The following is a 15,192-nucleotide window of genomic DNA, read 5'->3' on the forward strand; positions in this document are numbered from 1 at the left end:
CCCAGCCCTGGTGCTCGGAGCCCGGCACTGGCGGATGCCCGCGGGCTGCTCCGAGCTTTGTTTTGAACCCCCGTTTCTGCCGCTGTGCCTCCGTTTAATGGTGTCAGCTGTTCTTACGGTCCGGGCGCCGGAGCTGCCTGCAGGAGGTCTGCGGCAGGGAATGGTGTGTTTTCTGTGGGGGTTTCTCCTCCTGCACACCACGGGGAGCGGTGTCTCCTTGGGCAGCGCTGTGCTTTGGCTACACTGCTGTTCTTTCGCAGTCGCTTTGCGCAGCGGCTCCTGCCAATGTGTGCTTTGGGAAGTGACGGACTGGAGTGTTTGCTGCCCGAAATTCCAGCCCTGAGCACCGAGAGCGCAGCCCCTGTGCCTCCTGTGGTGGGAAAAGAACTGGGGAGGCAATTGTCCTGCCCGGTGCTGGGGGTCCGTTTTGGGAAGTGGCTCAGAGGGGGTCTGGCTGTGTTGGTGCAGAGCTGTTTGGGGAACTGAAGCGGTTTGAGGAATCTGGGTCTTCTGAGCACAAGGAGTGGCCCAGAAGTGAGGTGAGCAATGAGAAGGTGATTGGAGAGAAACGGCATTCAGAGGGTGAGCAACATATGGTGTGCGCAGATGGGGAGGCTGTGGGAACGGCCAGGCGTGAGCAGCGAGGTGCACAGCGTTGCTCTAAGCAAAAAAGGAGACGTCAGTGTGGGAGGCAGGGTTTCTCCCTTGTCAGGAGGAAAAATACAGTGAATTGTGACAGCCCTTGGAAGGACAAATGCAGATAGGTCTGCTTTCTTCCATCTTGGGCTCTGCCTGCAACCCAGTCGCAACCCTGCAGATGACTGGGAGCCAATGGCAGTGCTGCCATGGAGCCTTGAGAGTCCCTGACTGTATGCTCAGGTACAAAGCCAGAGCACGGGCCACAAGGTAATCTAGTTCTGTCTTCTCCTTCCTTCCCAGAACTCCTCAGAGATGCCAGAGACCATTACCAGCCGAGATGCTGCTCGTTTTCCCATTGTTGCCAGTTGCACCCTTCTGGGCCTCTACCTCTTCTTTAAAGTAAGTGAGCAATCAGTGTTGATGTGCCATGAACAAGCTGCCTGCCTCCTCCATGCTGTGCCTGTTCTCAAGAATTCTCCCCAGGCTGCATAGCCTTTGGGTAATTCAGAGCTGCTAAGAGTTGAGCTCACCTCTGGGCTCTTTCTGCCTCCTTGGGTGATCTGGAGGTGCACAAACCAAAACTGGAGGGGGCCAAGCACTTCTGAATTGCAAATGCTGCTGTCTGTTGTGTTCCTTGCTGTGCTTCTGAAGATGTCTCAGCTGTGACCCTGGCTAATTGCTGGTGAAGATGAGCTCATGAGCGAACCCATGTGTGTCCAGATGAAGCCTCTTAGATGTGTAGATCCAACAAGCTGAGTTAATGAGTTCATGAGTCACAGAGAAGCAGTCCCAGCAGCAGATGCTTTAGGCCATATGGAAAAGATGCCTTGACTTCAAGCACCTCTGGTTCCCTGCTCAGACCAGCTCCTCCTTTAGGCCAGTGGCAGTAAAGCAGAGCATCAGCCAACTCTGCTGATGGTGGGATAATAAAGCAGCCCCCAGATCCACAGGCCCTTCTGGCCTTTGCAAGGATCCTCTATGGGCACCAGGAAAGAACTGTGTAGCATGACACCGTGGAAACCACTGTGTGTGGTTTTTCCGTTTCATATTTGCATCCTGCTCTAAGCTCTGGTGCTCCAGCATTCTTCCTCCTGTGAGAGCACATAGGCTTTAGCACGTTCTGAATTAGGGATGTGATCCTGTGGAAAGGGCATTGTGTGTGTTGGAGGGCAGGAGATCTAATAATACCCTGCTAAAGTGGGGCAGGGAAGGCAGTGCTGCCCTGGGAGTGGCACGCTGCCTCGCTCTCTGCTCCAGCTGCCCTGTGGGGGATGCAGTGGGGAGGCTCTGCCCTCCTTTCTGCAGCACAGGAGTTATTTTTTTTTTAACTGAGTGGTTCATGGATGTGTAACAACTCACAGGCCAGTTGCACTTGTTTTGCTTTTTCCAATTTATTTTATATTAGCAATGCAAGAATTTGGGTTATTCCAACTCTTCTTCCTGTTTCCCTGGGGCACGAACAGAGCAGCTGCCAGTTACCACATTGAGCACTTTCTTATGCTTCACGCTGGGAGAATGCAGTTGTAACCTCTGTGGTTTTGTCTTGCAGATATTCTCTCAAGAGTACATCAATCTTCTGCTTTCTATGTATTTCTTTGTGCTGGGGATCCTTGCCCTGTCCCACACCATCAGGTAGGATGCAGTCACAAGGCTGCAGGGTGTTGGGCTGATTTGGATGTTCTGGAGCGTTGATGCTTTGTGGCAGAGCCAAGTCCTGGCTTGCTACTGTTTTCTCTTGGTAGATCTGGACAGCTTTTTGGGGAGGCAGGTCCTGAGTGTGCTGTGAGTCCTTTCTGGGAGAGCCAGGTCATCCCAAAGGCTCAGGAGTCCCGCCTGCCTTGAGCTCCTGGAGGACTGTGTCCCACCAACATTACATCACAAGGAGCTGCTCTGGCCTGGCACTGTCCTCACTGCTCTGTGGAGGGCAGAGCTTCTCAACACCCCTGTTCTCTTTTCTGGAACAGTTGAAACTGGCAGCTGGATCTTGTGGCACCATCCTTGGTGTCTTGCAGTAGCGTTTGGTGCAAAGTGCTGAAACCTCGTGCTGTTTGAGTAACAGATAAACTAAAATCTGTTTCCTGTTTCCTGAGCTGTGGGACACTGGGGGCCAGATGCTTTCTCTAGGGCAGTTCTGCTGTTCTGCTCAGGCTTCATCATTGCTCTCAGCTTAGTAGCAAAGCTGTCTTCTAGTGGCATAGTCAGTTCTGGGTGAGCAGACTCATACAGTGCATGGGGATTGTTTGTCTTCAGTGCATGCACACCAAGGGTGGGTTCTCGCTTCCTGCACGTGATGCTTTGTGTCTTTTTCCTTAAAACGTTTCTAGGGACAGCCACATGCAGGCAAATCAGACCTCTGGGGAGGATGAGCTCCCGTGCTTGGTGACAAGCTGGGGATTACGCTAGTCCCTGACGTGGCAGAACTTGGGACTTCCTTGTCCTGCTGGGAGGCTGACGCTTCATGCTGCAATGCTGTCATGCAGAGGTGAAGGCAGGGCCCCGTGTGGTTTTCTCTAGAACTGTCCTTTTCTCCAACTCTCGTTTCAGCCCCATGATGAACAGATTCTTCCCTGCAAATTTCCCCAACAAACAGTACCAGCTCCTCTTCACCCAGGGCTCCGGGGAGAGCAAGGAAGGTACGCCAGCTTGCCAGTCTGTTTCTATTTCTTGCTCGCTTGTTTCAACATGCAGCCCTTTAAAACAACCTCACAGACTTGCCTCTTGCTCCTTGCTGTGCCTTGTGTGTCCTACTGTAAGCCGTGCCAGCTCTGCACGGACATGTGCATCGTCTTACACTGGCTGGCACTCTCTCTGTTGGTTACCTCTGGCTGGCAGGGAAGTCCTAGAAACAGTATTACAGAGAGGAGCTGATGTTAAGTGCACTGCATTTTAAGCTCATTGGGTAACGTAGTACTGACTGCAGTGCTGCCTCCACTGATCTGACTCAAGTCTCTGCACTGGTAGGCTGTGATTTGGTAAGTGTCTGCCCAGTAGCTTTACTGGTAAAGGAATACTTTGACTGATACCAGCAGGAGTTAATTGGGTGCAGGAAGAGTGAGCAGATCTGCCATAGGAGAGTGTCTGAATCCAATTTCCTTACTGACAGAGGCATCACAGATGCTGTCCATGTGGCAGAGTCTGACAAGAAGGTCTGGTCTTGCCAGTGCAGGCTGCATGCTCACGTGCAGGTTGGATGTGGTGACTGTGGGTGTGGCCGTGTGCAGGGAGAGAGTCCCCTCTTTTGGGGTTGGAGCACTGTGGTCTGTGTTGGTGCCCTGCTGTGAACTTGGCTTTCTCTGCTCTGCACAGGAAGGAGAGCTGGCAGGCCTGCCTCAGGTGTGACTTCTGTTTTATTGCAGAAATAGTGAATTACGAGTTTGACACCAAGGATCTTGTATGCCTGGCCCTGAGCAGTGTTGTTGGGGTCTGGTATCTGCTGAGGAAGGTGAGCGAGCCTCAACTGTCCTTGGTGGGCACTGGGCTAAGACTGGGGTTTGGGATGCAAGACCATGGCTCTGCATGTGCCATGGAACCCAGATCTCCTTTTCCTGTTGTTTTCAGCACTGGATTGCCAACAATCTCTTCGGGCTGGCATTTTCCCTCAATGGAGTGGAGCTGCTGCACTTGAACAACGTCAGCACAGGCTGCATCTTGCTTGGGGGCCTCTTCATCTACGACGTCTTCTGGGTAAACAGGAGCTTTCCCTGGGGCAGATGCGAGTTGCAGCCATTGGCAGAAGGCATGTGTGTGGCCTTGTGCCTCTTCAGAGGCAGCATGCTGGCTGGACACGTACTTTTACTCAGGATTTCCATCTCCTCAGCCCAAAAGGGTGTGGTGGGGATGATGACAGAATCAAATGATGGCAGAATGTGGATCACCAAATGTATCTTAAAAAATATTTGACTTGGAGATCCTAGGGTGGGCAGGGATCTCATCTGGGAGCCTGGCTGTTGTAGGCTGCCCATGTGTTCAGCACATCCCATCCTGGGGACCTGCATTTATAACTAACATCTGCCTTGTGCCTGGCTGGCAGATGAGACTGCTCTGGGATAACGCTGATCCTGCTTGTATTAGTTCCTCAGCTCTGTCATCTGGCAGCTTCGTTAGCATCCTTCTGTTCTCTTGCACAGAGAACTAAATACTGGAATGCTTCCAGGCATTTTCCCTCAGCCAGTACACCACTCCAGTGTCTTCATTCTGAGGTTTTCCTTATCTTTCTGCAGTGATTCTGAATCCCTTTTTCATGAATCCTGTGTAATGTCTGTATTCCTCAGTTTTTCCTGTCTGCCTCCACTCTCTGAATTACTCTGTTTCCAGAAGTCTTAAAACTTGCATACCTTGAGGTCTGTCCAGCAGTGCTACAGCTGCCTGAGTAATCCCTTGCTGTTTAAGCCTGGCTACTGTGTCTTATTTTGTACTTGGCCAGTGCTGCCTGTGTCAGAGGTGTCAGCTCTGCAGCTTCTTGGTCTGCATGCTGCTTCCTCCAGTGCAGTGGACTGGGAGCAGTTAGCCTTACCAATGCCTTGTGTTCTGCTTGGGGTGTGAGCATCCTCAAGGGTGTTTTGGAAAACACCATGCTCCATCTTCTTCACTTCCTGCTGTTGCCCATCGAGGTCAGCATCCCCAGCTGATCAGTAAAGTGGAGAACCTTTTGCTGTGCCCTTCTGCAGGGAACAGGCACTTGGATCTTGGATTTAATTGGAGTGAGATCCAAGGAGGGTTTCAAGAAGGAAAAAGAATTGCTCAGTCAACCAATGATATGGTGTCCCTGCATAATCCTGAGGAGAACTTGCATATAATGCTTTTTCCTGGTCCCAGTGTAGAGCCGTGTCACTTCCTGGCAAAGTGCAGAGCATACTGCACCTTAGGAGAGTGCTTGCTCTAGGACTTCTCATTAATCACTAGCTCTAGCATTAACCAGCGTGTGCTTTATTTGCTTACTGTTGGTGTAGCCAAGACTGGAGGCTGGGAGCTGGAAAGGAATAGAAGTAAGGGCGGTTGACCTGTGTGCTTACAGTCCATTCTCCAAAAGATGCCAACATTTAAAGCTGACAGTGCAATACTGATAAATGATCTCAGGGCAAAATGTTGCTCATCTGGCGAGTGCTCTGGTCCCTGTTGAAGCAGGCAGCAGCCTGCTGTTGGTCGGGACCCTCAGCCGAGGGCTCCTACTCACAGGTAACACCCTGCACCCTTTCACATGTTGTATCACATTGGCTCACCGGGACTGAATGCAGCCTGATCAGTGCTGCAGGCCCAGTGGGTGTGCGCCCTCTCCCCAGGAGCTGGGATACCCTGTCTGTATCCTCTCAATGCTGCTGGTGGGAAAGCTGCCTGTAGCTTCGTGCCACTGATGGTATGCTTGTCCCCCATGCAGCCATGGTCACCCCAGACTCCTCTGCTTTCCCTTAGGTTTTTGGTACCAATGTGATGGTGACAGTTGCCAAATCGTTTGAGGCCCCAATAAAACGTGAGTAGCTGTTCCCTGTGTGCAGGAGCAGCAGCTTCATGCTCTACCCCTGGCTCTGTCCCAGCCACTTGGTTTGGAAGACAAGATGTGGGCAGGAAGGGGCTCCTAGAAGACAGATGCCAGCAGCCCCTTGCATCAGCCAGGTGTTGGGGAGGGACTGCAGAGCCTTTAGCTGGCTGGGTTCACCAGCACCATCAGGGGTGGCAGTTACCCCAAACCCAACAACAGCAATGCTGGAGGGGTAAATTGAGGAGTTACAGGGTGGGCAGTGGCTTTGGTCCTGGGAGTTGTGGATGAAACCTGCAAGTGGGGCAGGTCCTGAATCCTTCAGTTTCCCACTCCAGTGCCCAGGGTTGGAGCAGGGGGGAAGCTGCAGAGGCCTGGGGTAGGGCTGGAGGTCCTGCCTTTGTCCCTTTGTCACTTTTTGCCAGGCTCAGCAGTGCTGAGTCCGCTCAGCCCATTCTCTCCTTCACTGCCTTTCTCTGCTCGTAGTGGTTTTCCCTCAGGACCTGCTGGAGAAGGGCCTGGAGGCTGACAACTTTGCCATGCTGGGGCTGGGAGATATTGTCATTCCAGGTAAGGACACAAGAGGGAGGACAGGAGCGGGATTGCATCTAAATTGGTCATGGGGAGCTGAGCAGGCAGCTTCCTCACCTCACCTTGCTTTGCCTTCTGTCCTGCCACAGCTCCACAGCCTTCCACCTGGGCTGGGTGCTGCATGGGTGCCAGAGCCCCGTGGGTGTCCCACCATGGCCAGGCACTGCGCAATGCTGTCCCCGTGCCTCGTGCCACGAGAGGGCACTGTGAGCCCAGGGATGGCCGCATGAGGGCAGTGGGGTTGCTCAGCCTTTCGTCGGGCTCCATCCTCTCCCCTTCTCCTTGCAGGAATCTTCATCGCCTTGCTGCTGCGCTTTGACATCAGGTGAGTGGGTGGTCGGGAAGGGACCTGACAGGTTGAATCTTGCAGTCTTGTGAGCTGTTTGTTGTAGAGGAAAAGGACAAGCTGGGAGCACAGTTGTGCTCTCATCTGGGGCTTGGAGTGGGGATGTGGAAGGGCAGCTGGAAGAGGGAGGTGCAGGAGGAAACTCTTGGAAAAGCAGAGATGAGCAGGGCTGGGGTGTGGGTAAGACCTGGATGCTGGGGTGAGCCTTGGTGTGCACAGGGCAGAAGGGCAAGCCTTGGGAGGTGGCCAGGCCAGCAGCATTGTTGGGCCTTACTGACTCACGCACCAAAGTGCAGGAGCTGTGCAGAGAGGGGGGGAAGCAGAGACAGCGTGGGAAAGAGCTGAGATGCTGGCAGCTGGGACGCGCTGCTCACACGGGTGCCAGTCAAGGCCTGGCAGTGCTCACTGCCTCTGGGCAGATGCTGGGGAACGCAGCTCCTTCCTACGCAGGGAGCTGCACCTGCCACCAGGGTGTAGCTTTCAGCAGTTACCCCACACTGAAAGTCTCCAGCTCAGGAGCAGCTGGGAACGGGCAGCTTCGTGCCACTGCCATAGTGTGGCCTCATTCTTCTTGTTGTTGCACAGACCCTCCCAGTCTGTGCCAGTGTTTCCAGGTGTTCCCACCCACATCCTGCTTGCACCTGCTGGGAATCCCAGCTCCTGCAGCCTGCCCATGATAAAACACCATGTGCTGGAGCGGGCTGCCAGGGGAAAGCAGCTGTGGGACCCCTCCTGTGTCCCAGCCCTGACCCCTATGCTCTGCAGCTATCCAGCAGCAGGGTCATGCATCTCCTTCCCTTTCTCACTGCCGTGCATTGGTGTTAACCCATCCAGACCTGCAGTGCATTCATGGGACTGGGGGCTGTGCTGGTGGCAGTGTCTGTGGTGGCCCACGAGCAGGGAGAGAGCATAGCAGGAGATGCCCTGCATAGCTGGGCTGGCTCATTTTCAGCCACCAGCACCCCAGAGCCCCAGCCCAAGACAAGTTTTGCTCTGTTCCCTTCTCCACAGCTTAAAGAAGAACACGCACACATATTTCTACACCAGCTTTGTGGCCTACATCTTTGGCCTGGGTCTGACCATATTCATCATGCACATCTTCAAGCATGCCCAGGTAAGCTCTGCTTTGCTGCTTCGCACAGATGCGTGCAGTCTGACACACCAGCCTGGCCACAAGTGTCCCACAGCATGCCAGGAAAAAGTAGATGCATTCCTTCTCTTGGCTTTGCTTTTCCTACGCCTTTCCCCTGCTCAGAGCTCTGGAACTGAGCCCTGCTGGAGCAGGCAGCGTCACTCATCTGGGTTAGTGCTTTGGGGGCTCTTTGCAGCTGAGCTGCCTTGAACTGCAGAACAAGGGGGGTTCTAGGAGCATGCATGCTGCGGGTGCTTTTGCTAGTCTGCGTGGAGGCCAAGTTAGAAGAAAAAATCAGCTGCTCTTGAAGCAGCTTTCTGGAGCTTTAACCAATCTGTGGCAGATGCCACAGGTGCAGAGGGAGAAGGCCAGCATTCCCTGCCCTCCTACTGAGGATTGGGTTAATTTGTGGCTTGGTTTCACAATTGTTTTCCTTCCTGGCAGCCTGCTCTTCTGTACCTGGTCCCTGCGTGCATCGGATTCCCGCTTCTTGTGGCCTTGGCAAAAGGAGAAGTAACTGAAATGTTCAGGTGAGCCTCAGCTGGGGACGGAGCTGTTTTGCCTGTGGCGTTGGAGCACACGAAGCGTGCAGATGTTCCCAGGCCTGGGCACAGCTGGAGGGCCGGGTTCATCTGGGCATGCTCTGGGTGTGTTGTGAGTGCATGTGTGTAGGCGGAAGGAGTGGGTCTGTGTTTCTACACGCTGGCCCTGGCTCCAGCCACCTCCCCGTAGCCGTGTGGGAGCCTTGGTGCCGTACCAACAGGCAGGCAGCATCTGGTATTGCTTTACGCTCTGGTGACAAGCTCTTCCCATGTGCTGGCAGGCAGGGGAGGGTGGGACCGCACACCTGGTGCAGAGATACTTGGTCATTGTGTCCCAGGGCCTGTGGGTGGGGGAGAATGGAATTGGATCCAGCTGTGAGAGCAGCCAGGGCTGGTTCAAGCACATCCCAGCCTCTCTGCTTGGATAAAGGAGACACTTTGCAGCCCTAGGCCTGCAGAAATGGAGAAAGGGATCTAGAAAAAGGGATCTTTGCTTTGCTGCAGTCCTTCTCTTGAATAGTTTTACCCAGCCGCTTCCCACTGACTGCAGACAGGCGGTCTTTGGTCTCCTGCATGCTGTCCCCTTGCTCCAGGCAGAGCAGATTTCCACCCCCCTTCCCCCCAGGCTGCCAGAGAGCTGTTTATCCACCGTGCTCGGCTGTTGTGTATCTGAGACTCTGTGGTGGCCCCAGCACAGCTGCTTGCCTGAGGACACCTGAAGCAGAGAAGGGACGGGAGCGTCCCACCAGGGCTGCTGGGGTTCCTGTGCTTGGGGGGGGACCAGTGCAAGCCCCCACCCTGCTCAGAGGCAAAACAGTGCCTGAGTGGGGCCTGGGCTGTAGCAGCTGCACAGTGGGGAACAGGGCTGCCCCCGGCCTCCTTCCCCTCCCCTGGGAGATGCAGGTATGCGTGTTCCCACCGGGCTGTCAGCTGGGCTGGCTCCACAGCCCTGCAGCACCTGCCCCTGCTTTGATGTTTACTTCTGACGCTGCTGCAGGCACTGAGTGTCCTGGGATCGTCCTTCCTGTGCACCTGGGATCCTGCAGCCGCTCTCCCCCGTGTGTGGTGACTCAGCTGCTCGCAGCAGCACCTCCTTTCTGTGCCAGGAAACACATGGGAGAGACAAGCTGCAGGGCTGGCCCCTGGGTCACGGCACTTGGGGAACCTGGCAGCTGCCTATGGAGGAATAAGGACACATAGAGCATGGGCAAAGCTGCCTGCTCCCCCCTGAAGTCACTCCAGTTGCTGTCAGGGAAAGCAGGATGTGGCAAGGCTCCTACCTATAGGCCAGAGGCCCCTGCTGCAGGAATCCCTCCCACCCAGGTGTGGCCCCCCGGTATCTTTGTGCTGGACTCCTCTGAGTCAATCCCTGGGGTCTCAGCCATGCGTGAAGTGCCTGGGAGAGGGCAGCGAGGCTCTGTGCAGGCTGCAGGGTAGGCAGAGGGGCTCTGTGCTGCAGCCCTCAGGAAGGGGTCCCAGTGGAGCAGAGCTGGCTGGCACAGCTTTCAGCCTTCTGAGCCTCCCACTCCCATCTGCTCTGCAGTCTTTAGATGTCAGGTGTGGGAAGACTTCTCTGTCCTCCAGTCCCACACAAAGCACGGGGTCTGCTGCCCACACAGCCTCTGTGCTGCTCTCGTTGCCAGCACAGCACCCAGACTCGTACCCCCACAGGTTCCAGCTGTCCGGTTTCATGCATGCCAGCAGGAGCTGCTTCTTCCCTGAGTCTCAGCCCTCACAGCATGGCCCTGGGCCAGCCTGGAGGTACCAGCAGACGGAGGGGATCCTGTGCTGCCTGCGCAGGGTGCTAGGTTTGCAGCTATCTCACTCAGAAACTTTCTGCTTTTTCTTTCTCTTTTTCCCTCCCCCTCTCCTTTCTGTCCTGTCCTTCCCCCTTTCCCTTCCTGCTTCCTGTCTTCTGCAGCTATGAGTCCTCTGCTGAAATCTTGCCTCACACACCAAGACTTACCCACTTCCCCACCGTGTCCGGCTCGCCAGCCAGCCTTGCTGATTCCATGCAGCAGAAACAGCCCTGTCCCCGCCGACGCCGGCAGCAAAGCCCCAGTGCCATGTAGCAATTGCACGCGGTGCCCTTTCTTTGTCGCTCTGGCCAGGTAGGGGCTTGTTCCAGCTCTGCCCTTTCCCCATGCAGCAGCTGTCACCTTTCTGCTGTGGGCTGGCTGCCCCTCCTTTGTGAGGTAGAAATCATGAAAAGGGAAAGAGGCTGAAATCTTTGCCCTGGTTTGCTCCCAGGTTTCCTCCATTAGGGCCCAGTTGTAGAGCTGGCCTGGCCCCATCTGTGCCCCCCATCCCTCCTCCTTATGGCTGAGGGTGGTTGCAGTGGGTCAGCACTCATATCTCCCTGTGGCCAGTGGCAGGAGCCCACCCTGACCTCAGTCACCGTACTGAGACAAACCCAAACACACAGTGCTGAGCTCCTGGGTGCACCGGGCTCTGGGCTGGGTATTGACGCATGTCCATCCCCAGAGAAGGGCTGACCCCGATAACCGTTCTGCTCTCGTCTCTCTGTCCCCAGCTATGAGGAGAGCTCTACCCCCAAGGAGGTGCCGAGGGCCTCCAAAGAGGAGACGATAGAAGGTGACAAGAAAGAGAAGTGACCTTGCCTATGGACCAACCCTGGCGCCGCTGGGCTGAGGCCCTTCCAGACCCTTCGCAAGTGACAGACGAAACAGTTCTGCCAGAGCATCGTGTTGTGTGTGTTGGAGCAGCCGCCCAGGTGGGGTATTGATGTACACCACATATCCACCCCTCCTGCTGCCCCCCGGGGCTGTGCAGCCACACTCTCCTTTGTTTTGTCTCCTACGTGAGAGCAAAGCAGGCAGGGGACAAACCACAGGCCGGTTTTTAAATTTTGTATTGTGCATTTGCTTTCTCTCATATTAAACCATCTCAAAGGAAGGAGAGGTAATGGAGCAGTGATTTTTGGCTGCTGGAACCTGGTTCACAAGCCACGGATGAGAGTCCTGACCCCTCCGGCAGCCTCTTTCTTCCCATGGGATCTGGGCCCCTGGTCTGACTTTCCAAGAGACCTTCCCCTCCTCCTGTGCTCTGCCCTTCCCTGGCCTCTTGCCACAGACCCAGGTTTAGGGCCATAGCTGCTGTGCCCAGCAGGGAAGTTTGAGTCCCTGGGGTAGGAGGGGGCTGTGTGCAGCTCACAGCACGCAGTGTCATCCATGGCTGCCTCAGGGCCTGCATACGGAGGATCCTGCATCTCTCTAGCTGTCCCCTCTGCCAGAATAAATAGAAAGTGCTCACTGGCTTGGCAGCCCCTCCACAAAAGCCATATTGAGCTATTATTCCCCACGTCGGCTGTGAGCACTAAAAGTGGCGCCTTGCGTTCTGCCATCTAATGACCCTTCGCAGCCTCCTACAGATGTTTTCTATGACTTACAGCTCCTTTTCCAACAGCCCTGTCCGCAAAAACAAGAGGGGCCACTTTAATTCCAATTAAATACCTCCAGCTAAGCAAACAGTGTGCAGCAGGGCCTGGGCACGGTGCGGCCGACAGGCCCGGCCCATGGAGTCGCTGAGTCTAGACTCCAGATGTGATTTCAGCAGCCTCCAGCGTCCCATGGAAAATGACACGGGCTGTGCCGTGGGGTGCTGCGCCCTGCCCGGGGCTGTGGGTCCAGCACCACATCCTATGGGGCCCTGCATCCTCCCAAGTTTTGACCATCCTAGTGCCACAATGCTTTTGCGCTCATCCCCGTGCAGCTTTTGGGGTTCTGAAGCATGCAGGACTGCGTTGGGGTACGTGCCATACCCCAAGCCTTGCCCTTGCATTGCCTGCTGCCTCCTCGCTCCCTCCTCCTGCCCACGGAGCTGAGGGCAGCAGCAGCACAGCAGATTGCTGGGAGCTCTCCAAGGGCCCACGGCTGCGCCATGGGGAGCGGAAGGCACCGAGAGGGGAGAGCGGGGTCAACCCAGCCCTGCCCGGTCGATAAGTGGGGCAGGGCCCGGAGGAAGGAAGCGTTCAGGCCCTGCGAGGAGCTGGGAGCAAAGCTGGCGCCTGGGCGGCCCCGGGCTCACCCGCCCGTGCTGCACCTGGGTCCTGCAGCGGCTGCACGGCTCCACTCTGTCTGGGCCACCTTCCCCTCGCCGCAGGGTCCCTCCGGCTTAGGGGGAGGACACGGAAATGCAAACGCCCCGGCTCCAGTGTGAAACCTCCATCTGTGGAGCTGGGGGACGGGACAGAGCCAGCCTGCTGCAGCTGTGGAGCTTGGGGTTGGAAAGCTATGCAGATGCCTGTGGGCACGCACTCCTTTTGCCAGGGGTTGCAGCTGAACCCTGTGTGCCCCAGCGGGATGGGCTGTGGGTGCAAAGGGGGTTCAGATGCCAAGCACGGAGTTAAGAAGTGTTGGTGCTTGGGGTTGCCGCTCACACCCGTGTGTTTTACCTAGCAGGGATGTGGGGATGTGTGCTGGGTGCAGCACCCCACTGCATCTGCTTTGTCCAAGCATCCCCCAGCCCAGCTGCGGCACCAGGGGACGGGGCTGCCTAGTGGGGGTGCTGCTGGTGAGAGCCGGGGTCCCACGGAGTGCCGGCGCCTGACCGTCGGCTGTGTGCAGGGAGAGGAAGCAGGAGAGAGCAGCCCCATCCCCGGCCTGCTGGCGAGGAGGGGCAGGAAGCTGGAATAAATCCCAGGAAGGGCTGCCTGGCTCCAGCTGGTCTGGGCTGCAGCGGATGGAGCCGGGAACGGGAAGGGAGAAGGTGGGAGGGGAACGCAGGGGGACTTTTCTCAGGCCTCAACCCTTCTCCAGCTGTGTAACGGGTGCCGGTGGCCACACGGCAAGGTTGGGACTCCACAGTGCCCTGCTCTGCCAGGAGCCCTATTCAGGGTAGAGCGGGGTGCTGAGGAGCCTTGTAGGTGTAGGGATGGATAAGCTGGAGGCAATGCACAGCCCCAGTCTGGGTTTTGGGGTGTGTATTCACAGCTGGGGGCCTCCACTCACTTGGAGGACAGCCAGCCTGAATCCTGGTGTCTGCAGATCTGTGCATCCATGCAGGTCCGTGCTGTTCAGCCGTGTGTCTGCATCCCAATCTGTGCTCCTGGGACACGTTGTCCTTCCTGAGCCTATCACGCTGCTGCTGCTGCTTGGGCTAGGGGCTGCAAAATCCACCCTAAGCCCCAGCCCCCAAAATGCAGCCAAGCTGCAGAGCCCTGCACAAGGCTGGGTGCTGCCATGGGGCTGTGGCAGTGTCCCCATCATCTCCACAGCACAGGCGGTGCAGCTGTGCCCTGTGTGGTCCCTCTGGTGCCGCGGTGGGGGGAACGGCCGGAGGCTTTGATGTGCTCTGCTGCTGGGCAACCCCTACTCGGTGCAAAGCAGCCACAATCCCGGCCAGGCTGCGCCCCGCCAGCGCCATATGGCCGAGGCCGCTGTTACCGAACCGTGTGCCCCTTTCCCAGAATTGAGATGGAAATGAAGCCATCCGTCTTGCCCGCAGACACCGGCGCACCCGCTCCCAACTGCGGCCAAGGCAGCGGCGCAGGGCTGACATCCCCAGCACCCCAACGTGCCAAGGGGGGTCCCTCAGAGCCACCTCACGGGATGGGGCGGCCATGGGACACCCATCGCTGTCCCCACACCACCCGGGGTGGCCGATGCTCAGGCTGGCTCATCCCAGCCGTGGCGTATTGTTGGCGGTGCAGCTGGCGGGCGCCCGGCTCTGCTGAAAGGCATTCCTGTGCACAATGTCCTCGGCCTCCCCGCCGCGGCCAGGCCAGCACCGCCAGATGGGGGCTAATTAGTGGCTTTGAGAGCCGTGGTGGGAACCGGGCAGCACCAGGCCCTCCGCGAGGCCCTGAATGGAGGAGGCGACCCCAGAGCTGTGCCCACCCTGGGAACCGCACTGGGACAGAGGGATGGTGACAGAGGGCTGGAGGTGCTCACAAAGGCAGAGGGGTGGGGGTGGGGAGGGCAGCGGGATGGAGGGACTGGGGGATGCGGCTCTCCCAGCCAGGCTGGCAGGGCAGAGCCGGAGGTGATGGGGTTAAAGGCCCTCTGTGTGCAGAACTCTCCAGGACTGCCCCCTCTTTGCAGAGGAGGAGGATGAGGGGAGGCCTTCAACTCACTGCGTTCCAGAGGAGGCTGCTGCGGCTCTGCACAGAGCTATGGATGGACACAGGGCGGGGGGGGGCTGACCTCCAACAAACCCCTGCCATAAGGGCAGGACGGCACGGCCCCTTGCAGCTACAGCAACGCCTGTGCACCGGCCCCTGGCACAGCGTACCTGCTGCATGCACGTGCATCTGTCCACGCATATTTCTGCATCTATGTGCATGCGTGCTGTGCATGTATGCGCATCTACAAGTTTTTGTGCGTGTGAACCTCTCGTGCATGTGTGCACACACCTACGTACCCACGTGTCCGCGCTGCCCGCACGGTGCCCGGAGGGCCCGCAGCTGTGCCGGGGGGGGTCCCCACGCAGCCGCCCCGCTCGGCGCTGC

General features: G+C 56.9%; 2 protein-coding genes across 2 annotated transcripts in view; both read left to right on the forward strand.

The window, feature by feature from the left end:
* The window catches only part of HM13 (histocompatibility minor 13), a 15,909-nt gene extending 4,265 nt beyond the window's left edge, over nt 1-11,644 (forward strand). The window contains exons 3-14 of the mRNA XM_019622352.2: nt 938-1,038; nt 2,189-2,271; nt 3,184-3,272; nt 3,996-4,081; nt 4,198-4,323; nt 6,049-6,106; nt 6,599-6,682; nt 6,992-7,028; nt 8,061-8,163; nt 8,626-8,711; nt 10,395-10,484; nt 11,257-11,644. Of these exons, the coding sequence (XP_019477897.2) occupies nt 938-1,038; nt 2,189-2,271; nt 3,184-3,272; nt 3,996-4,081; nt 4,198-4,323; nt 6,049-6,106; nt 6,599-6,682; nt 6,992-7,028; nt 8,061-8,163; nt 8,626-8,711; nt 10,395-10,484; nt 11,257-11,338 (1,025 nt within the window). The 3' untranslated portion in view covers nt 11,339-11,644. The remainder of the gene's footprint in view (nt 1-937; nt 1,039-2,188; nt 2,272-3,183; nt 3,273-3,995; nt 4,082-4,197; nt 4,324-6,048; nt 6,107-6,598; nt 6,683-6,991; nt 7,029-8,060; nt 8,164-8,625; nt 8,712-10,394; nt 10,485-11,256) is intronic.
* Nucleotides 11,645-15,041: 3,397 nt separating this feature from the next.
* The window catches only part of REM1 (RRAD and GEM like GTPase 1), a 2,968-nt gene continuing 2,817 nt past the window's right edge, over nt 15,042-15,192 (forward strand). Inside the window, exon 1 of the mRNA XM_010722677.3 lies at nt 15,042-15,061. Coding sequence (XP_010720979.1) covers nt 15,042-15,061 — 20 coding nt within the window. The remainder of the gene's footprint in view (nt 15,062-15,192) is intronic.

The sequence above is a fragment of the Meleagris gallopavo genome, chromosome 22 (genome assembly GCF_000146605.3).
Source record: "Meleagris gallopavo isolate NT-WF06-2002-E0010 breed Aviagen turkey brand Nicholas breeding stock chromosome 22, Turkey_5.1, whole genome shotgun sequence".
NCBI classification, from domain to species: Eukaryota; Metazoa; Chordata; class Aves; order Galliformes; family Phasianidae; genus Meleagris; species Meleagris gallopavo.